Below are 23,470 nucleotides of genomic sequence, written 5' to 3' on the forward strand. Positions count from 1 at the left end.
GTCAGATCTGTGATCGATCAACAGACCAAACACACACACACACACGAGCACACACACTAATAACACTTATTGAGAGATAAGCTGACACAAATGGGCCATGATACGATCCTTTTAATTGAAATACTCAGGGCTGATCAGAAATGTGACAAACATCAGGATTTAGCAACATTTCAACGGAAAACAACCGCGGTTACAAAAATATCAAAATACTTTGCATAAAAGTGCTTTAGTGTTCAAATTACAAAACACACTCAGCAGTTAGGTGCAGCACGCATTCTTTTTTTGCCACAATACTGTCACACACACCAAGTGCCACATTTTACCACACATCACCATGTTTTTGTTGCTCTTTTCCTGTCATATTGCACTGAGGTGAGGTACAGAAAAACAGTGAACTGAGAGGAAGCAGGCCACCATTCAACATGGAAAATATAAAATAGCATTTTATATGGGGATAAAGGCCTTCCTGTCAGCGACAGTCATACAGCCACAATCAGTTTCTTTAAGCTTTAAATGATAAAACATATTCTATGATCAGATTTGTTTTTTTGTTTTAAACAAGTGACAGGTGCTTCAGTTAAGTGTCATTTCTTCAAGCAGAGTGCACCGTGTTCCTGAGCCCGCAGGAAGTAGCATGTCGGTCTGGGATTTTCAGCAGAGGAAACAGTAACAGTGAAGTGCCAGCTACATACTGTAAACCTTCCTCGCTACATTCAGTGCAACCAAAGCGGTCGTTCTTTCCAAAGGTTGCAGTTAATGACACCAGAGTGAAGTTTTTAAATGGCACACAAATAAACAGAATAATTTATATTTGGTCAAAATGGCACTCCAGTTATCCTGGAGCTGCTTGAGATTCAAACCTAAGACACAACAGGAGTTAACTGAAAAAAAAGAAAAGAAAAAAAGAAAGATCAGCAGGCTCATGTGATACAGTAAGATATTTCCTAAATCCACTTGAAATATTCCATCGTGCCCCCTTTTTCATCCTGATTCACAAAGCAGGAGTGATGCTCTTTACTTTTTCCCTGCAGCTGCTGTAGACGACTATCCACTCAATTCCAGGCGTCACTTATGTCGTCTGAATATACTCTTCTTGCCGGAGCTCTTGTCTGCAGTGCTGAGACCGATGAGGAGTCGTGCTTTCTCATCTTCTTCCTGCTGCTGCAGGCTGTTGTCCGCCTTCCCTTCAGATGCCTTCCCCCTCAAGTCTGAGCCCGAAGCTGGCTTCAGACGCAGTTTCTCTTTTATCATCTGAGCAGCAAGGAGCAAAAAAGACAAGTTTAAAAATATCAAAGATCTGCCTGTCCTTTAATGAAGAGATAAGAACGTTAATGTACCTGTGCTACAAGTGCTTTTCGGCTGTCTCTTTTAACAGCCATGGCAAAGTCGAGCCATGTCCATGTATTGTTATGGTACTCCAAGCAAGGGAGAACCAGATTCAAGTCCTTCCAGTCGACACTGTTCTTTTCACCCTGAGAGAGACGAACATTTCACAGGCAAACACAAGATTAAAGGGGATCTGTTCTCTTAATGGATATTCATTGTCAGCATTTTAAATAATAATGTCAGTGTTTGCACAAACAATCACTGTATGTAATATGACAAGGTTGGGCAATGCAGGAAATGAATGGTACTAAAGCTGAGCTTCAATTTTCTTATATCTATGTTTAAAAAACTATGCTGGTTAAAGATTTGGTGTGTAACGTAGAAATTCTCTATTTTTTTTGTTTGTTTGTTTGCAAACTATGTAAAGAAAACATGGTATGCTTACTAACAACCTCTGGGTGTTTGTCAGATGAATTCATAGCTCAGTACAATCTTTTTTGAATCCAAACGTGGGTACCTGTGAGCCAAAAGCTTTTAAATATATTGTAGCTCTTAAATGATGTCGCACAGATCTGGCTATGAGCCACCACCCATCTGCTGTTCAAACCTTGTGTTTGTAAGCAGCCTATCAGTGTAAAGTTGGCTTAAAAGGAGGATTGGCTTTAAGATGGTTTCAGACAGAACTGAGGGCCAACCTAAGGCCCAGTGCAAGGTGAGACCCTCTGTGCTCATATGAGGACATCACATTTAGGCTTTTCTCCATTTTATTGATATTGAACAGAATGAAGCAGTGCTTTATGCTTTGTTAATGCTTTGTTAATACTTTATTGTATTAAGCTGTGAAATAACCCTCTTCTCCTCACACGAGGAGATGCATTTTTTTTTAAAAAATTACTATCCGTTTAAAGATGAATGTTTTTATATGTATGATCCAACGATCTCAAAATGCATCTCAAACACAAGCTTGGGTCAGAGGTTAAAAATTGGTTGTTTTGTTTCTGAAAAACAGAAAGATTTTCACCTGGTGACAAAGTTAGTTATATTCTAATATCTAATATTTGGCAGTTAAACAATGCTTAGTCAAACATATTTTGTATGGATGATTTTTGTTGATCTTTGCATTTAAACCAATGAATAAATGGGTACTGAATCTTACTGTAGAGGTATGTAGCAGCTGTTATGCACAGAAACCCACCTTATAGCTGACACAGAGAGGCACTTGTGGAATCTTGATGTAGATGAATGAGTTGTTCATTGCAGCTCGCTCTTTCATCTTATCAATGTCATCGACAGGATGCTGAGTGACAAAATATAAAGTCTACTTACTCTGCCTTAAAATAAAGTTCTATACATTTTAGCACACATAAAACAGCATCTCTACCTCTGGAGCCTTCCTGAATGACCTTCTAACCCCAGCAGTGCGGTTCAGTCCCTGGGTGACACCTTTGCTGGGACCCATAGCACCCATGGTGTCCTCTGACAATGGCCGAGGTTTGACAGGGATACCTGTATCACGGACAATATTAGAATAAGCTCTCTGGCCTCTGGGTGACTCTACACTTTATACTCCCACCGAGTCTCACATCAAGGTCATATTCAAAGTGGCTGAGGCTCTACATAGAGCTCAGAGGGATGACATAACAGAAAAGCAACTTGACACTGCAAGTCTGGTAGAGAAAATGGAAACTATTGATCATTTAGGCAGTATAAATTTCAGGCTGATGATCACACAGAGAGTCTGGAGATGAAGTGCTACGGTTATATTACAGCTGTTGATAAAAGCATACCAGTAGTAACCAGCCTAAATTTGTCTTCTTCATCTGTGACCTCCTCCTCTTCAACATTTCTCCCCGGGAAGAAAAACCCCATCATTCGTTTGAAGAACTGGTACATCAGCTGGATGGTGAGAGGCACCACATTCACCTGATGATGAAAACAAAATAGTGTTAGAAAAAACATTAAATCAAGCACCATAAAAGTGTTTTAGAGTCTTCATTCTCACCTCAAAGTGTTCCTTCACAGAGATTCCTCCCACAGGGGGGCGCACTTTGCTGAAGATCCGCAAAGCAAACTGGCGTCCAGACTGGCAGTTACTCTGTGGACGAAGTACGACCTAAAAGAGATGAGAGAATTAGATTCAAACGCATGCATGCACGCGCACGCATGCACACACACACACAAAAGTGATTTGATTTGAAAAAGCTCTACTGAGATTGAGTTTGAAAAAGACACAAACACCATGTTTCATTGATGAAATGAACACAGGAAAGAAGGCAGACACTGTAAGGTTGAGTGAACTAATGGCTCAAACATGCGTCTATGACTCAGGTGCACATGCACAATATGAAACTTCTCTTCACTGTTCCAGCTGTATACATACCCTCAAACGCTGCACAGAGGAAACCAGGCACAAATAAGTTAGTTATCAAATTGATGTCTGCCATGTATGTCACATTGTGCTTGGTTGTAAAGTGACACAATGCAAAGTGGTTTGTAGAAGAGAGGACTGGCTAGTCTCAAAGCTTCAGCAACCAAAAAGCAAAGTAAATAAATGTAAAGCAAGTGAAAATAAGCTATTCGGCCTAATCTGAATATTCCGATGAAGTTATTTACCTTGTACGCTGCGTTCGGTAGCAGGTTGTTCATTGTGAACCACCCAAGCTCCAAAAGATGCTCTGCTGTATCATCAGACTTGTTCAGCTGCAAGGAGACATTTTTCAAAGTGGTTATCACTCAGTGATCTTATCAGCAGGAGAATATCAAATAACATCTGTTAACCTCTTATCCAGTTTTTAAAATGCACTAAGGAACTAAAGCCTGTGAATTTGTGGGCTGTGGTGAGAGGCAGATGGAATGTCTCCAAGCTCTGGATGGATTATCAGCATCTGCTCACCTTGCTGTACATAAATCTCTGCAGCTCCAGCTCAGCGATACCGAGCTGTCCGTCCTCTTCTGTCAAACACCAGCGGGCCTGTGCAAAGTAGATCTCTGTTCTCCTCACTACACTCACATCCTCGGGAGGTTTACGTAACTCCAGCTTATTTGCCCGCTGCAGCTGGAAATCCTTAAAACATCTGGAAAACAGATACATTTTTGTTTTTTTAAATTTTCGCCATCTCTGCTCTATCCTGGATGCAAATCAGTGCTGACATAAGACCTGATGAGGATGTTGAGCTCTTCACTCTTCATCTGCATGTCATTCTTCTCCTGGTTCAGCTGGTGCTGCAATCGTGCATTAATCTCGTTCAGTTCATCGCAACCCAGTTCCTCAGATTGCGCCTGCAAGATGAAGAAGAAACAAAGTGTTTCATTGACTTAAAAGACCCAGGCACTGCACTCCACTAATACAGTGTCACATGTCCAACATGGTGCAAGCTGCTATAAAAATCCAGTGTTCGAGTTACTCAGATATTGCAGTGTGCTTTGCTTTTAATGGGTTAAGCAGAGATGATTAGGAGTTCCACAGACCCAGATAGTCTTTATTTTCAAACTTGAAGACACAACTGCTACTAACGTAATATTCTATGCAAAAAAAAACTGTTCACACTTCAATGTATAAAGCATGCAGTTTTACTGATGTGTAAAATTACCTCACGTGCTTAAAGATTAAGAGTAACAATTCAGGTTTACTGTTTGACTCTAACAAGACCTTTGGGATATGTAAAACAACTACACTGATGGTCACAAAGGACTAATTTTATGGACTTAAAGACAATTAAAAACACAGTCAGCTGTGAGTAACTTCTGGGCTTTTACACTTAACTTTAAATTACACGCTTACCCTGATGTTTGAATAAATCTGTTTTTCAAGGCGTCTAATTTGAGCAAGGTGTTGCCTAACGGCCTCCTGAAGATGCAAGATGCTGCTGCGCTGCTCCTCGGGGTTACTGGAAATCTCCAGCTGGAAACGCACTCGCTGCTTTTTCTCACTGTGCTCCTACAGAATCACCACACAGAAGAAACACAGTCAGCAAAAGCTAAAACATTTATTAGGCCATGGGAATTATGAGCTAGCTGTTGCGTCTCTAGCCCACCTTGCGTCTGGGCTCCACGTGTAAGAGCAGGTTGTTGACAATGTCCAGAATCATAGCATACTGAACTGGGTTAGTGGATATCTCAAGATCATGATGAATGAGAGTGAAGGTGTCCACAGCACCTGAAAAAAATGAAAAATGAAAAATCACTCTCTTATTAGAAAATTAGCACTCATGCTTAAAGATATGTGGTCTGTTGGTGGTCACATATACCAGCCTGTTTCTTCAGCAGGTCTTCCTTCTCATGGTTGTTCCTCAGCTCTGGAGGCTTAATCTGAGTGGCCAGCTCTGGGTTGATGTCGTGACTGTAACTGATGTAGTGCATCCGGCAACTACAGCGCGAGATGATACGCTGAACCTGCTGAGACTCGTTCACCTGTGCGGGCTGGTTCCAATCTGCAATCAAAGATCAAACAATATTTGAATCAATCAATAACTACAATACCCATTTTAGCTCTGAACAAAAATATAAATATGCCAGAAGACTTGACAGTAAAAGGGTTTTTCTCAGTGTATAAATGTAAAACATCCATGCACTCAGTCATGTTTTTTATTTATTGATTTTTACAGCTGTAGTTACTGCGTGTTCAGTGTCCTGCAGTAAAGGCCACACCTGTTGTAGTGCTAACCATTCCTCCCACAGCCTGGCCACTCTCCATCAGCTCCAGCACCGAGTCCAGGTTACGCTGCCGGTGCTCCTCAATGTTTTTCACCTAAAATAAATAAATAAATAAAAAACTCAAAGCTATTATGACAAAGCTGTTTAGTTAAAAAACAACAACAGACAGTTATTGTAAATCTTGTTTAATACTGTGGTAATTCTTTTCTCTAACAAAATGTTTAGTCTATAAAACATCAAATATGTTACAGTAATGAAAGATGGCCATTTGATGAGTTTTCAAGATTTAAAAGATCGGTATAGTCTAGAGAAAACCAATTTTTACCGGTACCTGCAACTCAGAGACTACTTTTCAAAGGAAATACGAAGTTCGCGTACGTCTTATGGCATCCTGAATTGTATAATTAAATCATACAGGGGCCTCCAATTCAAGGAGATTTCTGTACTATATAAAAATCTAAGAGAGAACACGGCAACATCAACTGAATACATAAAAAAGAAATGGGAGCAGGAAATAAAAACTGATATCTCAACTGAGGAATGGTTAGGTATGTGTGAAACCCAGAACACAACGACTAACTCAAGATGCTGGAGAGAATTTGGGTGGAAACACCTTACTCGATTCTTTATTACACCAAAAATCAAAAGTAAACAGACTCAAGACAGTTTGCCATGCTGGAGAAGATGTGGTAACATGGAAGCACATCATACGCACGTGTTTTGGGAGTGCCTGAAACTGCATAATTTTTGGAAGAACGTGAGTCTTGTAATAGGCAGTATCTTGGGCTACCAATTACCACACAATTTTAAAACTGTATATCTTGGGAATATTAGAGAGTATGTTCTGTACGACGACTTGTATTTGACAAAAATCCTATTGATAGCTGCAAAGAAAGCTATAACAAGAAACTGGTACAAACTGGCTCCGCCTTCATCACAAGACTGGTTAAATATTGTTGGAGAAATCTATGCAATGGAAAAAATGACTTACATTCTCAGATTAAAGGAAGATATTTTCGTTGCTAAGTGGGAGAAGTGGACATTGTATGGCACCAAGGAAAATTAATGAACGAACAAAACATTTAAGGTCTATGACTCTGTATATCTATTGATGCATGCCTGTATAAAAGTACATATATAAGCTGGAGTATGTATGCTGCTGAGCAAAGGCAGGCATGCATACGGTAGTTGATTAGAATTGGCACCCACACCTTCTGTTCGCTTTAGTTCTGTTTTGTTTTGACTGTGTGCTTGCATGGTTATTTCTCCTGTAATGCAAAACATGTCTATGTTTAAACTGTGACAAAACTATCAATAAAAATTACAGTGTCAAAAAAAAAAAAACATCAAATATGTCAATTACAGCCTTTCAAATTTCTTTATTCAGTCAGCAAAGACTGCCCTTTGTCAATTTCTCACTTTCTCATTTTGCAGCAAAAACAACTGAAATGACTTAAAATAAAGCAGCTAATCAGTTACTTGTGTCATCTTTTTAAATACAGTGTCATAACAGTACAACTTCATGGCACTCAGAATGACCTGTCATTGCAATTTCTAAATGAAAACCAATGTTTTAAAGTTTAACTGCAGACAACATCTGTAAACAACAGCTAAACCCTTAAACTTTTTGTACGTGCCAAATACAAATTTAATTCTTGAAAGAAAACATTTTCTTAAATGCAAAAAATATATAATAATCTCAAGTACAAAGTCAAATAAAATAAGATATATGCAATCTAAAACCTTTACTCTGTTCTCTTGGAAGGCTTTCTGGCATTAATAGGAGGCAAGTTTTTGTGCTGCTGAAAACAGACTTTGAGATTGTGTAGACATTAATTAATATTAATAATAAATAATTGCCCAACCTAACGACCCTTAGGTCACTGGCTTTAAGGGCTTCTGGAGGCTTTCTACAGATTTTTCACTGTATTAAACAAACAGCAGTGGTTGGAGCAAAGTTTGCTTTTCTTCACATCAGAGTTTTCTAAAGAGATTTCTGCTGCAGGCCTTGCTCGTGTTTATATCGTTTATCACATCGGTGCGCAACAGAGCTGTGCATTAAACAAAATATTGAAGCAGAGAATTTGTGTCGAGAATCTTTTATAATCAAATTTTTCAAATTACTCGATGAATCTTTGCAGCCCTAATTCTACAACTGGGTTAGTTGACCCCGTGAGAGCTTAGCCTACCTCCAGCCACAACTGTCGGTCCTCTTGTTCAGATGGGTTGGGCTCCATGGTGGCAAAATACTGCATACCATCCAGCAGACAGGTCCAGGTGGTCTTCTGCTTCAAGGTGTCGTTATACCAGGCAGGGTGATGCTCACACTGCAGCAGTTGAGCCTTTGCTGCAGACACCAGTACACAGCCGGCAGTCTCTGTGCCACGCAACATCATCTAAGTAACGCAAAGGATGATTGAAAGATAAACACCTGACAATCAATCTGCATCAATTAATCCAAATTTGACAGATTAGTTTTCAAGTAAAAATAGTGACAATCTACATGAACATCATATGATGGGTGAAGAAAAGTGGCAAATTATTGAAATATAACTGCTGTTATTACTGCAGTTACCTGACAGTTGACCAACTCAATAAACCAGTTGCGGTTATATACATCATCAGTCTGACAGGCTGCAATGCCACACAGCTGGTCGCTGACACCTGAATCCTCTTCTGAAAACACCACAAACTTGTCTGTCTCCTCAATCAACTTCTGAAGCATCGATGTGCCTGAAAGATAAGTGGAAAAGCAATCAGTTAATAGATGTTAAAGCCTAAAACCGTGGCCTTTTTGTTAGTCAGGTGACTTCCTTACCTTCATTTTGACTTTTTTCTGATCGGTTGACAGAAGCAACAACTGGTATGGTAGGAGCTGTGGTGGGGGAGTAGGTGGTAGGAGAGCGTTTGAGCTTCTTTGTCTGCAGTTGTGTGTCGATTCTCAGACCTTTCAAAGCTTCAGTGGAGAGATTTCTTTTCAGTACAGATGCCTTTTTGTAGCCATCATATAGCCCAAAGGCTATGTTTCTGTTTGTAGTTGTCCAGGAAGCACGTAGATCCACCAGACGCAATTTGTGAGTATAAGAGGCATTTGTTTCATCCTTTGTGTTCACCTCCTGACAAAGAAGATACAGATAAGGACATTAATTATTCATGCAGTCGCAGTGAAAAATACATTTAAACTCCAGCCCTTAGGCTCTGGCTGCTACCTCCTCCATGCGATTGCTCTGTCGTTGGTAGCTAAGGGATGACAGGCTGAGCAGGTGAGTCTTCTTCACTTGAGTGTTGATCTGGTGGTCAGCAGTCTCATCCCAGGTGGAGGCCATCAGGTGGACTGTCACCTGTGAGAGCTCACTAACCATCTGAGTCACATTCCACTCAGAGATCAGCCTCCTCATCACAGTGCCAGCTGAGACACCACACAAACACACAAAAGCGCACACATGTAAACTAATGAAGAGTACTTTATGTGATGTTGTGCATCCAGCACATCTGTAAGTAAATTGCTTTTACCCTGTGGAATAAGTCTTTGTGTGCCCCGAGTGAAGACGTGGCCTTTGTTGCACTCCAGTTGGATACCTCTCTGCTGGGCAAAGGAGGCCCAATAATGCACCTAAAGGGTACACAATATATAAAATGTGCAATAATCAAGAAAAACACTAATATAATGAACAGTTACAAACTGAGGCATATTTGATGGGAAAAATGCAAACTTTGACCCTGAGACTGCTGCTGTTGCACACACTGAAAAAACAAAACAAAACCTACTTGTAGTTGTGGAAAGGCAGCTGTGTAGGACATCTGCTTGTAGTGCTGACCAAGCTTCTTGCGAATTGGCTTGAGGCTATGGAAGAGCTTGCCTCTGCAGATTGGCCGAGATACGCTTGTCCAGGTGGCCCAGAAATTTTGCATCCAGCGCAGTGTGCTGCTGTACAGGAGGATTCTGGGCTGATAAGTGTCTACAAAGAAAAAAAAGAACAAAACCTTTAACTCACAAAAGTAAAATAGACATAAAACACTGGTTTGTAAGTGTTTGTAAATTTAGTTTACATAGAACGATGATTGAATACAGTTTGACAAACCTGTGCCACAATGCTGGTTAAGGTCCATGGTGATGGAGAGGTTGAGATTCTCAGAGCGAAACGCTCTGTAAGAGTCGTGAGGCTGTCCTGAGGTCACGTCTGCAATGTTCTCCGCACAGCAGAGCATTACAGCATGGTGGTCATGGGGATTGCCATGGCAAAGCCATTGGAGATCAAGGGTCATACACAGGTTGGGTAGGTGTAGAAAACAGATATCATCATACCTGGAAAAAGATACTTATTAATACTGAATGTTTCTCTGCAAACACTGCTTTTATTGCTTCCACTTACTTTGACGCGGTCCTGACATTTACATCCAAGTCTCCTTTAAAAGCAAACTGGCCGGGGTTCCAGTCAAAGTTCAGCTTATTCCACTCCCAGTGCAAATTTTCCGTGGTATTATAGGGATCCTGTAAGAATCATAACAAATTAACCTGTTACTAATTTTGCTTAGCACAGTGGTTCTCAGACATTCTCTAGCATGTTCTACCTCAACAGTCAAAAACACCCCTCAGTTTTTATTAAAAATACAAAGAACCCAACATGAATAAACTTAACCAAATGGCAGTGCAATATCATCAGAAAACTCTTGTTTTGTTTTCCCTAAAAAATATGTTGTTCATCTTAAATCTAAAGTAAAGTATTTATAAAATATACTTTATATTTTTGCCAGGCTACCTGTGCCACAGCTTCAGTGGCTCCTGCCCCACAGTTTGTAAACTGGTTATCATGGCATTGCTAACAGTGTCAAAACATAAGAATTACTTTAAACAAAATGGAGAAAGCTGCCAAAAACATAAAAATAAACTGATATTGATAATAACCTGTCACGGGTAAACATAAATACTAAGAAAAAACAATGTTTTACCTCTGTAGCCAGCTGATGAAGATTGGCCTGATCAATGTCCATGACCCAGCGCCCGTGCAGAAGGAGACGACTTTTGTCCCACCAGGCCAGAAGAGGCGAGGGATCAGCTGTGGGTTTGGTCAGAAGGTCAACTGACTGGCCAATCAAAGTCCAGGCAGGGTCCCAACATGGCCCCCAAACAATAGTGTACAGAGAGATGTTGGCTGGGGAAAAAAAACATGTAACAATTCCTGTGTGAAACATTCAATTCAATTCGAATTCAGTCATAATCACTGAGTAGTCGAATACTTTAAAAAGAAAAGTGTACACTTTTCTTTTTTAGAAGAGTTCTAGTTTTGTATGTTCAAGGACAAGGACACATTTCTCTCCTCATTTACTCCTGAAAATTCAGTCTTCTGCTTCATCAGTTTTAGTCTAAACAGTTGAACTTTTAAATCACTTATTGGTCATAGTCATAGGATTATAGCAGATTCTTCTGCATATCTAGACAGGATTTTGGGACACTGACCAACATTATACTCATAACTCACATTTGAAGTCATAGTAGAACTTGAGTGGTGGCATATTCCTGTGGACTGTTACATCTCCCCACGGTGGTCCAAGGGGGACAGTCTGTTTGCGCCGACCTCTCAGCTGTCCATCTTGCTCTGTGCCAATCAGACGCCCCGACAGCTCCCAGTCACGGATCTCAAACAGGTAGCGAGGGTAGTCCCGAATTCTCACTGGTACAAAGCAAAAGTAGTAAATACTTTACTACTTTAATACTCTAGTAAATACTAGTAACAATAAAAAAACTTTGAAAAAAATCCTTTGTTTTTTGCCTTAAATGGGCATATAAAGGTGCTCTTACCCAAAAATGCAGCTAGTTTAAACTTGACTGCACGGCACCATTGGACGACCAGAGGGAGCCCATCTCTGGGGAAGGGACTGATCCCATCAATGTCCCTCAACTGTTCTCTCACCCTGTCGGGGCCATGAAGGGACTGATCAGCAATGACGACAAGTTGTAAGTCTGAAACAGTCCAGGTCAGCAGCGACTTCCTCATGGGTGTGTTTGCATAGAGGCGGCGTGAACGCTGGATGTAGATCTCTATATGCTTTTTCTCCAGTGAACTATACAGCTCTTCTATCTTTCTAGCCGGGAGAAGTTCTCCATGTTGCTTGCGGAGATCTGCCACCTTCTTATCCAGAAGCTGCAGACGTTTTGCACTCTCTTTACTTTCATCCTTCATCAGTTCATAGTTGTCTCGCAGCTTGATTTCGAAGACATCGTCCAGGAAGACAAATGAGAACTGGCTAATTTTGAAGATGAGGTCAGGCGGCAGACGTTGGGTTGCGGAGGCCTGGGTTGGGGACTGATGGAGACTTTTTAGCCACTTCTGCACACTAATAGCTTTGTCAAATGTGTTTGAGAAATTGTACTGGTAGGGGAACTCCATAGATAAGGAAGGACATGTCAATACCCAGACACGGTTATGAGGAGTGGTGAGGAAGGGGAAAGTGTCTCTGTGCAGCTGCATTTCAGTCAGATCTGCATGTGTCTCCACATCTAGGCCATTAAAAGAGACTATATTGTTGCCATCAAAGTTGAAGATCACTGAGGGAGAGCGCATATGCATAGAACTGCCTTGCTTTGAGAGAGAGAGTGCATCCATGTGCAGCAGAATGTAGTTCTGATCAGTAACATGAGCAGTTAAACGAGTACAGCCCAGTTCAACACGCAAACACAGGCCTCTGTTCTGACCTGAGGCAGCTTCAGTGTTCACTGGTTTAACTGGCTTTTCCTCTCCTTTCTCTCCACACAGCATTAACCAACACGCCTGACCTTCAGTCATGTGCTGATATAGGACCATGTGGTCTGGTGGCGTCCATTCGACAGTAAGATCCTCTTCACATTGAACCTAATTAAAGAAATCAACATATTAATACACTCTGAAATAAATACCGCTAGCATGCTGAGATGGAAATTTATTTAGTCCAGATAAATTCAATTCAACAAATGTGGTTACCTGTATGGTGTGGGTGGTGATGTGGTACCACAGCGTTAATGTGGTGAGTTTTACTATAGGGTTGATGGTTTGAGAGGCGGGACAACATACTTCCATGTTCTCTGTGACTGTCTTGATCACAGACAAGCTGACCCCCTGCAGAGACACCCTAGAGCTCTCAGCAGAGGTCAGGACTCTGACAGTGTCCATCCGCAGAGATACAGCTCCTACACAGGAAAGAAGAAATAATACAGGCAAAAATGGAAGCAAATCAAAAAAGAAAACAATGAAGAGAAGAAAGTGGAGGTCTCTTTTGGAAGTATCCTGGGAGAGAGAGTAGAGGGAAAGCTACAACGCAAACGGCACAAGGTGGATTTGTACCTAGACCTCTGCAACAGCACATGGATTGTCTGCTCAACCAAGTGAGCTATAGTAGCAGCCACATATTATCTTCAGTAGAAAAAAATCTCTCTCTTTCTCTCTCTTTTTTTTATAAAGCAAGAGATGTAACTGACAGAATTCATTCAGATTAATTTTGATTTTGAAAAAAAAGTTACAAATTTCCTCACAATTTACTAAAGCCAAAGGTTACATCAATCAAAAACTAGTAAAACTCGGAAAAAACAATAAAATTCCTAAATGTTGCAGTGTTGTGAGATAGCCTACCAACAGAGTAAAGAAACCTTTAGCTCTATATGCTTTAGACTGAAAAACTATGTGACAAAAGTGGATGCCAGCAGAAATTTATGATGTCAATAAGTGCCGTTCATAGCTTAGATAGCATAGCATAGCATAGACATAGTAGGGTTTAAATAGCAGTTTCAGTCCATATTTGCAGTGGATGTGGTTTTAACTGTGAAAAGCAATACACCTTTTTCTTTACACATAAACAATTTCCTGTTTAGCATACATGTCCTAATATGATTTAAACTACTACGCAATTACACTGAAAAAGTTTATCAGTTGTATGTGATGATTTGTTTTATTGCCACATAAGTTTCATTTGGAATAAAAGCTGTAAAACAGTCTTTTCAGTCAAACAGCTCTGTATTATAATAAAAATGCTCATTCCTTACCTGCAACATTAGAAAGCGTGAAGACATTAACGTCCTCTAGACAGCAGTCCACTTTAAAAAGCAGGTGTAGTTGTGAGGAGGGGATAGGTTTTATGGTGTCGTCATTACAAGGAGACAATGGAGTCAGATCTGGCAGCTGTGACTCTGGATGACGAGGTAAACACATGAGAGACAGCAAGCGAGACAGACACAGTGCACAGGTCTCTGAAAGCTCCACTTGAAGCCCTTTCAGGCTGGACTCAACGTTCAGACTCAGAGGCTGGCTGTTCGACTTCATGTGGGGTCGGTTCAAACTCCCCTGGAGGGAGAAGAGATTAATGAAGAAATCCTTAAAATCAGTTTAACTTGAAACCACATGTTCTGATTTTGCATTGCTCATATAATCTAGAGTTGGACAAATTGGAAGATTTCCCAAGTTTAAAACAAACAATATCAGTCACAAGTCACTTCAAAGAAGGTTGCTGATAAGAATTTAAGCTTTATATTATTTTTTCCACTTTATTATTCATAGCTAAAGCATCAGTATCTTGGCCAGGTCTCCCTTGAAAAAGAGGTTTTTAATCTCAATGGGATCTTCCTGGTTAAATAAAGGTTAATAAATAATCAGTATAGAAAGATACAAATGTTTATAAAGGTTTGTCTGCAGTCCTACCTGCAGGCTGAGTGAGTCTAGGATTAGGGCTTCTCCCCATACATGTTTACCAGGAGGGTGGGGTGCCTGCTGGATATGAGACCCCTGACCCACTCTCCACCAGAAATTGTCCAAGGACAGCGAGGCACGTTCGTGCACATTTTGGGACTCTTGATTCTCACTCTCAACTTTAATGTCAAGGATATGACGCAGTTCTGAAGAAACAAAGGGTGTGCAGATAAAAAAACATTGTAAGTTAAGCATAGACCATATAAAAGATAAACACTGTCACAGTTTTACTTTCTTTTTTGTAAACACAGAGGGAGATGTAGGTTCAACCTTGTAACCTAGAACACTGGCTAAGAACTGGGAATTACAAATTATTAGCCAATGAGAATGTCTACGATAATCTTTCGATTCTAATAAATACCACCATTTACAAAATGATGTTCATGTTTTATTCGATATGACCTGAAACTATGTGCCCATAAAGAGATCAGGAAAAGGTTTACTGATGTCAGAAAGCAAGTATTTCTAAGTGGTCCCCTTGTGGCAATTAAAAAGAACTCATTTAGCCACATTTAAGCACTAGCTTCACTTTTCAGACCATGTCTTTAGTACTTTTTCAATTCAAGTGACTCTGAATAAAAGGAGACCTCTTTCTAGTGTCACTGCTTGAAGTAGAAAAAGTTAATGAGTAACATTTAAAAGGGCCCTGTGGAAAAACTTTATCTAATCTACGCATGTTTGAAAGAGGTTGGCCTAACAGTTACCCATAGAACAAGGTTATGAAGGAAAATGTGTTTCAAGAATAGAGGAGACTTGTACATAATAAAGTAAAGTAAAAACAAAGTGTAATTAAAGTAAAGCTTTTCAGGTAAGGAGTGCTGGGGTCAACTGAGAAAATTGTCAGGCGGTGGAAGGAATACTTCGAGGACCTCCTTAATCCCACTGACACGTCTTCCAAGGAGGAAGCAGAGTCTGGGGATGAGGGGAATGACCCGCCAATTTCTGGGGGCGAGGTCACTGAGGCAGTTAAACAACTCCTTGGTGGCAGAGCCCCTAGTGTTGATGAGGTCCGCCCCGAGTTCCTGAAGGCTCTGGACGTTGTAGGGCTGTCCTGGTTGACACGCCTCTGCAATGTTGCGTGGAGATCAGGGGCAGTACCTGTGGACTGGCAGACCGGGGTGGTGGTCCTCATCTTTAAGAAGGGGGACCGGAGGGTGTGTTCCAACTACAGGGGGATCACACTCCTCAGCCTCCCTGGGAAAGTCTATGCCAGGGTGCTGGAAAGGAGAGTTCGTCTGCTAGTCGAACCTCGGATACAGGAGGAACAATGCGGTTTTCGTCCTGGTCGCGGAACACTGGACCAGCTCTTTATCCTCTCGAGGATACTTGAGGGTGCATGGGAGTTTGCCCAACCAGTCTACATGTGTTTTGTGGACTTGGAGAAGGCACTCGACTGTGTCCCTCGGGGTGTCCTGTGGGAGGTGTTGCGGGAGTATGGGGTGTCTGGCCCATTGCTACGGGCCATTCGATCCCTATACAACTGTTGCAAGAGCTTCGCATTGCCGGCAATAAGTCGGACTCGTTCCTGGTGGGTGATGGGCTCCGCCAGGGCTGCCCTTTGTCTCCGGTTCTGTTCATAATTTTTATGGACAGGATTTCTAGGCGCAGCCAAGTGGCGGAGGGCTTTTGCTTTGGTGGCCTCAGAATCTCATCTCTGATTTTTGCGGATGATGTGGTTCTGTTGGCTTCATCGGGTGAGGGCCTCCAGCTCGCACTGGAACGGTTCGCAGCCGAGTGTGAAGCAGCGGGAATGAGGATCAGCACCTCCAAATCTGAGGCCATGGTTCTCAGCCGGAAAAGGGTGGAGTGCCCACTCTGGGTCGGGGATGAGTTCCTGCCCCAAGTGGAGGAGTTCAAGTATCTCGGGGTCTTGTTCGCGAGTGATGGGAGAAGGGAGCCGGAGATCAACAGACGGATTGGGGCTGCAGCTGCAGTAATGCAGACGCTGCACCGGTCCGTCGTGGTGAAGAGGGAGCTGAGTGTAAAAGCGAAGCTCTCAATTTACCGGTCGATCTACGTCCCTACCCTCACCTATGGCCACGAGCTGTGGGTAGTGACCGAAAGAACGAGATCGCGGATACAAGCGGCAGAAATGAGCTTCCTCCGAAGGGTGGCTGGCCTCTCCCTTAGAGATAGGGTGAGAAGTTCGGCCATCCGGGAGGGGTTCAGAGTAGAGCAGCTGCTGCTCCACATCGAAAGGAGCCAGCTGAGGTGGTTCGGGCATCTGACAAGGATGCCCCCTGGGCGCCTCCTGGGTGAGGTGTTCCAGGCATGTCCCACCGGGAGGAGGCCCCGGGGCAGACGCAGGACACGCTGGAGAGATTATATCTCTCGGCTGGCCTGGGAACGCCTTGGTATTCCCCCGGATAAGCTGGAGGAGGTGGCTGGGGAGAGGGAGGTCTGGGCCTCTTTGCTTAGGCTGCTGCCCCCGCGACCCGGCCTCGGATAAAGCGGATGAAGATGGATGGATGGATGGATGGATGGATGGATGGATGGATGGATGGAGTGCTGGGGTTTAACATAGCAGAATCCACCTGCAATACTGCATACTGTATGGGTAATTCTTAACAGCTTGTTGTCCTGGTAGAAGGCTCAATGTCAACTGCTGCTAGTGCAAGAGAGGGGAAGTGGTGAATGATCTAACCCACTATAGTACAGGAATTACAAGAGTTTCAGCTGAATAACTGAAGGTAGTCAGGTAGGTAAAGTCACACAAAATTATGGGTTATTTTTCTAAACTTCTTTACTTCTATTTATTTTTCTGGCTGTTCTTAGATATGTAAAAGTGGCTAATGGTAACAATAAACTAAACTAATGGTTGCAACTGTACTAATCCTTAAAAAACAAAAAACTCCTGGATACTTTGGCCTAGTGGGAGGGTCAATTTTTGTCTGGAATAATTCAAAACAACCCTGATCTTATGAAGGTGGTGAGCTTACCATCCGACTCTGCTATATAGAGCATCATTACCATTGAGCACTGTCTGGCAATCAGCAGATGGGAAAAGTGTAAAACCTTAACTATGCCGACTAAACAGACGCTAAATAATCCTGGACAGTGGCAAAAACCAGGTTTGATTATTTCCAGTTTCATGCCAAGGAAAAGTTGACTGTTGAGAAAATTCTATAGGTGTCCAATTTCCATTCTACACACCTTAACCAATTTTTTTTGTGTGTGTAGATGAGTAAATCTTTAAAAAAAGAGCATGTTAAAATAAATATTCCTGTATAACTATTTTGCATCTGGCACTTTTGTGAACATAATGCACTCTTCACATGACAACAAGTACCTCCATTAGCAGAGAGGAAGCCCAGAGCAAAAGGTGTGGTGTCTCCCAGCTGAACAGACACATTGATGTTGGACACAGAGGTGGTGATCATCACGGGAGCATCCAGGTGAGGAAGGCGCCTGAGGAAAAGGAGGGTGGGCAAATAATCTAACGGACTACACCGCACAAGGTAAGGTAATGGACAAAAACAATAGAGAATGAGTGATGCACAAACAGGGATAATGAAGAGAAGATGGTGAAAGGTGTTAAGAAGATTTTAATTTCAGAAATCCAGCAATCGAACTATGTGAGTTTCACTTTTACAACTTGCCTTTTTCTGTGTGCTTCCTTCCTGTGGAATAGCTGTTCCCATGGAAATAGATTGAGCCAATGGGAAAACTCCTGGTGACGGTAGTGAATGATGCAAGTGTTGACGACGACTGACCCTGAGATGTCAATTGATGTAACCTAAATTCACAGAGACACGAGGGAGAAAGTCTGAGTAACTGATTTACAAAACGATGCAATGTGGCCTTAAAGCATTTCCCTCACCTGCAGGGTTGTCTTGATTGTGTTCACACAAAGAATTCTTTGCCTACTTTGAGACAGCAGAAGTCCATCTGCCAGCAGAAAAAAAAAAGAAAAAGAAAAAAAAGAGCGTGTTATTCACGACTTCTTCCTCCTTCCAACTCTCTCTGCAATAAGTCTGGCGCCCAGCTGTCCACTTACCCTCAAGAAGGAGCTCCAAGCTGCTCTGGGGAAAGCTCAGCTCAGGAGTGAAGCTTTTAAGAGGAAGCTGCTCGTTGTCACGTCCGTAGCAGACCTTTAAAGACTTTAGAGTCCAGTTCAGGTGTCTGTACAAGTAAGAAAATAGGGTTATAAAATATCTGAAACAACAGATCATTTAAAAGAGTAAACTAATGCAAAACTGTGATCACAGTATATACGCAGCTAGATGTAAAACGGTGACTCACCGTTTCTGGCTGTGCATCGACAGGGTTATGTTTGTGTTATCAAATTCCACATTGACCTTGTGGGGAATCAGCTGATGAAAGCGTTCCACAGTCTCAGTCTGGATAAAATCATCATTTTCATTCTCTAAAAGGAAATAGTATTTGAGTAATTAAATTAGAGTGTTATGTAAAGAATTATCAAAAATATCAAGCCTATCAAGCTGGCATTTGAATTTTAAAAATCTATGACATAGTTAGAAAGACAAAATTAGCACTTCAACCTTTAATAAAACGCAGGTGTTGACTTTCTGACATTGTGCATATTCCACGGGATTTCAAATATTCTGTAACATGCATGTTGTTTAAGACTACACTTAATATTATAACTGTTAGAGTGGAGGTGGATTCTTAATAATGCAACTGATTTTGCATATGAAGGCAGAGCAACCTGGGATTATACTGAGAAGTTAAATCACTAACAACACAACTTTAATGCATTATTTTCTACTAATCTATAAATATGTTTCTTATAAAAATACATACTATGGTTACGTGTCATTTCCTCTTTTTTGCTCGTGAGAATGTTAGTAGTTATTTACATGGACAGAACCACCAGCCTCAACTGTATGTGCAATGTTTATGTTCGTGTTTTTAACTGCAAGCTATTTTTAACATCTGATTCAATGGCCTAACAGACCTGTGCATCTATAAAGAAACGGAAGAAAAAATCATCTTGCTTTAAACGCTTTTCAAACATTTTCTCCTGTTTTTGTAATGAATGTATAACTTAGTCCTACTTTGACTGTGTTGGTAAAACTTTATCATTAAGGACATTTCAAACACTCACAGAGGCCAGTGAAGAGCTATGATATGACCTTGTTTTCATTTTGGTTAGCAGAACAGCTAAAAATATCACAGATGATGGAAAATGTCCAGGCACTTTTAGAACACGCAAAAGATCAAATGCAAATGCAAAGGCAGAAAAAAACAACAAGAAGGGCAGCACAGAGTGAAGGTCCTGTGGATGTACAACAGCCAAGGCACTGTTCTTTATTCATCTAACACCTGACAATACTAATTGCAGGATAGATAGTTTTAAAATGTGATTTTCATAAGGGTTCTTCCCCCCAATTCAATAAATATATCATTAAAAAAAAAGATTATTAAGACTTTACCATCTTTGATGGTACAACTATGAATGCAAAACAGTACAACAAATCAGACTTGAAAAATAGAATGAAATAAACTGAAAGTTAACTGCAGTGGTTGGATAAAACTGTACTGTGCAAAAGTCTTGGGTCATTCATAATTTCTTTATTTTTTTGGTAGGAAAATGGGAAATAGGTAGAGTGATTTATTGAAACAGGTTCAAACTTGCGTGGAAATACAATTCATAAGGAAAAAACAGAGTCTGTACAAATGTAATAAGCTTGAAGGTCAATATTTGGTATAGCCACCATTATTCTTCAAAACAGCTTGAACACTTAGGGAAGCTTTCTAGTAATTTCTTTCAGTAGTCTTTAGAAATACTTCTCCAGGCTTCTGGAAGAACATTCAACACTCTTCTTTGGACACTAGTTGTTTTGTGTTTTGTTCTCTGTCAAGATGATACGACAATACTATTAAGGTCTGTAGAGACGGGGGATGTGCCTTTGTGTCTGTCCAGACTGTTCATCAGTTTTTTTTTTAGGCTTCACACTTTAATTTGCCCTCCACCTGTGCAGTTTCATCAGATGTTTTTTTAAGGACGCACTGCACACCAGGCACAGATATTCATTATATTTGGCTAATAACTGTCTGGGAATCACCTTGTTAGTGCAAAAATACTATTTTATGTTTGCCAAACTGTGTCATGTTTGGCATTTTTTGTAGAGTCAATAAAAAAAAAAGAGGAACAAATAAAGTGCCTAAAGATACAGTTTAAAACTGGTTCTTTGCCAAGTTGTCTGCAATGTGTAGACACAACACTGGCTCATCCCTTTAAAACAAAAGAAGCTTGAATGATCAATGTTAAGGGGTTTAACAGCAAAAACATTCCTCTGAAAATGGTCATTTACAAGGACTGGACTGAAAATGAGGGAACAAGCAGCCAATGTCCATTAAAAAAAACATTAAAATACTTTCAGAACGCCTGGAGAAGTATTGCTCAAGACCACTTTGAAAAATTACAACAATCTCACTCCTTGGAAGCAACATACAAAGAAATGAGAGGTGGCTCAAGACCTTTGCACAGTACTATAGATTACAATTTGGAGAAAAGAAGGAATGCAAATGAATGTGATGGATAAACACTATACTTAAAAATCATTGCTTCCATTTCAGAGGTCAAACGTTACTCACCAAATGCACCATGATCTTTCTCTTTGTGGGAAACTGCTGGAAGCTGGAGCTGACTGAGGAACAGCCCCTCGTGCAGCTCTGCCATTAGAGTCCTCACACTCAGGGACAGACAACCTGGCTTCATCTCTGGTAAACTCACATCTCCAGATAGCAACAGGCTAAGTGCCACTTCAGCCAAACATATGTCCTAAAATGGAGAGCACATCATTTACAAACATTCAACCACCTGTTTCTATTTCAGTGACAGTTACTCCACTCACCAGTTCACTGCTTTTGAGCACTTTACTGCTTAGTTGTCCAACCGAGAAGTTCCATGCCAACCTGTAAAGACATTTTTCAACATGGATTTCATTTTGGACAACTAATACAAACTATTGATTCAGTCAGATTAGTTATAAACCAAAAATAAATAATACCTTTTACTCTGGTGGTCAAGTAACAAGGTGATACCTGCAACAGTCATGTGCCATAGAGATTCTGGCAGTGCTAGGTTTAGGACCATCACGTTGATGGAGCTGATGTGGAATGACAGCAACTGGAAATACAAAACAGGAAGTGAGATACTGTGTACAAATAAGCATAAAAAGAAATGTTAACTTATCGCCAGCCTTCATACTTGTGACAAGAATCGAAGCGTTTTGGGGCTGACAGAAATCTTCGCCGACTTTTTTCCATGGCTCTGCTTCACCAAAGGTTTTAGTGGTGCTTGCAAGTCAAACCGGACTCTGGTTTCTCCAACACAGAATGCCAGGTATCGCCTGAAACACAACTTATGATATTATTTGTTGCTAACTGTTTTATCTCAGACTATCTGGGCAACACATTAAGCTACTTACGGTAAATCCTGGTTTAGAAGTTTACTTGAAATCCATATCCTGTCAATTTCCTGCCATTCACAGAATTACAGCAAGATAAAAAAAAATACATTTGATAGATGGTAAAGTACACAAACTCAGAAGTGAACCATTGACATGGGAGTGGTTGTTTAGCATGTGCCGACTACACAAATGTCATGTAAACAAAAACGTGTCCTACCAAAGTATGCTGGGGGTGAAACTGGATACTGACTCCTTGGACAGAAAAAAATCCTACTGATTTAATCTTCAGATGAGCATTGAGGGTAGTTTGGAAGAATCGCACAGCCAGAGTACATATGAGCCACCTAGAACAGCGGGAAAATGTGCTACTTTAAATGAGGAGAGCAAGGAAACATCTATTAAGCAGTGCTTGCAGTTTAAACCATACAATGATCGCTGTACTGTAGAAATTTCCACACATTCCTCACCTGAAAATGGCACACAGCACACCAATAGCCAGCAAAAAGATTAAAAATAATGATATCAGCAGGAGAGACATTGTGTCTCTAGTTGTTCACACCCAAATCTTGGGACATGAGTCTGGCTGCTCCTTATCTTCTCTCAGCTGCTGTCAAAGAGGAAGAGATGTACTTAAGCACAATATCCAGGTGCCACTCACTACTGATAGGTGACACCGACTGCTTGCAAATAGTTGCTATAACTGTAATTAGCTGAGGCAACACTTCCTACACAAGTTAACAACCGTTCGTTGTGGAAAACGTTAACAGCTAGCCTCACAGAGCTAACACCTCTAATTAACTACAGTGTAATTACAAACCGACCACGAAACAGCACCTAGCTAAACTTTATCGCTCAGCTAACAGTGTAAAGAAAACACAAACCTCTACTAAAACTTGTTTCCCATTACCAAGCCGCCAGTGAGAAACACTCACTGCCAAGCAGCAGCAGCATTAGCCAGTAACCCAGCACTAAACAGTTAACGAAATTTGCCGCCGCGTCATCCAAAAATCTTAAGCAAATCTGGGCTAGCACTGTAGCACGCTAACGCTACCGCTAACTTAGCGGAACTGCCAGTTGGCACTCTTTTTTGCGCCTGTTGGTCGTCTTTGGTCTTTTTGGCCTCACTCTCTTACAAAACTCACTTACCCTGACATATTCGCAACACCGAGCTGTCGCAGCGCAGTGTAACGCTGCAGACAGAGCAGTTTCATGTGACAGTTGACTCAGAGCTTAGTAAACACTGTTCTCCGGCTCGCCGTGCTCAGCTGGCAGCTCGGTGGAGCGCAGTAGTGGGAGCGGAGCTGGGGATTGGCCAGTAACGCTGTCTAAGCAAGTAATCTTTAACTAAACAGTCACACATTATTCAGCGGTTCACACCAACTTTAAACTAATCCATAA

At 41.2% G+C, this 23,470-nt stretch overlaps 1 protein-coding gene across 4 annotated transcripts; it reads right to left on the reverse strand.

Annotated features, from left to right (window-relative positions):
• Window positions 1-93: 93 nt before the first annotated feature.
• Window positions 94-23,382, reverse strand: LOC113035916 (bridge-like lipid transfer protein family member 2). 4 transcript variants are annotated; one of them, XM_080288693.1, is made up of 41 exons: window positions 23,219-23,366; window positions 22,540-22,679; window positions 22,290-22,416; window positions 22,091-22,140; window positions 21,871-22,012; window positions 21,671-21,789; window positions 21,515-21,575; window positions 21,255-21,441; window positions 18,936-19,059; window positions 18,691-18,815; window positions 18,514-18,581; window positions 18,293-18,429; window positions 17,983-18,101; window positions 14,646-14,839; window positions 13,994-14,291; window positions 12,939-13,144; window positions 11,780-12,830; window positions 11,460-11,651; window positions 10,930-11,132; window positions 10,353-10,471; window positions 10,062-10,285; window positions 9,748-9,938; window positions 9,493-9,592; window positions 9,189-9,388; window positions 8,798-9,095; window positions 8,555-8,712; window positions 8,169-8,375; window positions 5,974-6,073; window positions 5,574-5,756; window positions 5,361-5,482; window positions 5,108-5,263; window positions 4,484-4,605; window positions 4,220-4,400; window positions 3,940-4,026; window positions 3,329-3,439; window positions 3,114-3,249; window positions 2,708-2,832; window positions 2,522-2,623; window positions 1,338-1,472; window positions 1,019-1,251; window positions 94-881 (listed from the first exon to the last, which is right to left on the reverse strand). In XM_080288693.1, exons 2-40 carry the CDS (start codon window positions 22,608-22,610, stop codon window positions 1,066-1,068), a joined length of 6,717 nt encoding a protein of 2,238 aa, XP_080144819.1. In that variant the 5' UTR covers window positions 22,611-22,679; window positions 23,219-23,366; the 3' UTR covers window positions 94-881; window positions 1,019-1,065. The 4 variants fall into 4 exon arrangements, with proteins under 4 accessions (XP_080144819.1, XP_080144817.1, XP_026047564.2 ...); XM_080288691.1 differs by having other exon boundaries at window positions 94-1,251; window positions 22,540-22,676; window positions 23,219-23,382; XM_026191779.2 differs by having other exon boundaries at window positions 94-1,251; window positions 23,219-23,365.
• Between the last annotated feature and the right edge of the window lie 88 nt (window positions 23,383-23,470).

Source organism: Astatotilapia calliptera, chromosome 14 (assembly GCF_964374335.1).
Source record: "Astatotilapia calliptera chromosome 14, fAstCal68.1, whole genome shotgun sequence".
Lineage (NCBI taxonomy): Eukaryota > Metazoa > Chordata > Actinopteri > Cichliformes > Cichlidae > Astatotilapia > Astatotilapia calliptera.

What these genes read in the sequence shown, in the direction of transcription:
- LOC113035916 (XM_080288691.1), bottom strand. Translation starts at nt 22,610, where the DNA reads ATGTCTCTCCTGCTGATATCATTATTTTTAATCTTTTTGCTGGCTATT. An exon ending in TTCACCCCCAGCATACTTTG is followed by an intron (nt 22,141 to 22,289) that starts GTAGGACACGTT and finishes TGTGAATGGCAG; the next exon opens with GAAATTGACAGGATATGGAT. An exon ending in TAGACTCACTCAGCCTGCAG is followed by an intron (nt 14,292 to 14,645) that starts GTAGGACTGCAG and finishes TTCTCCCTCCAG; the next exon opens with GGGAGTTTGAACCGACCCCA.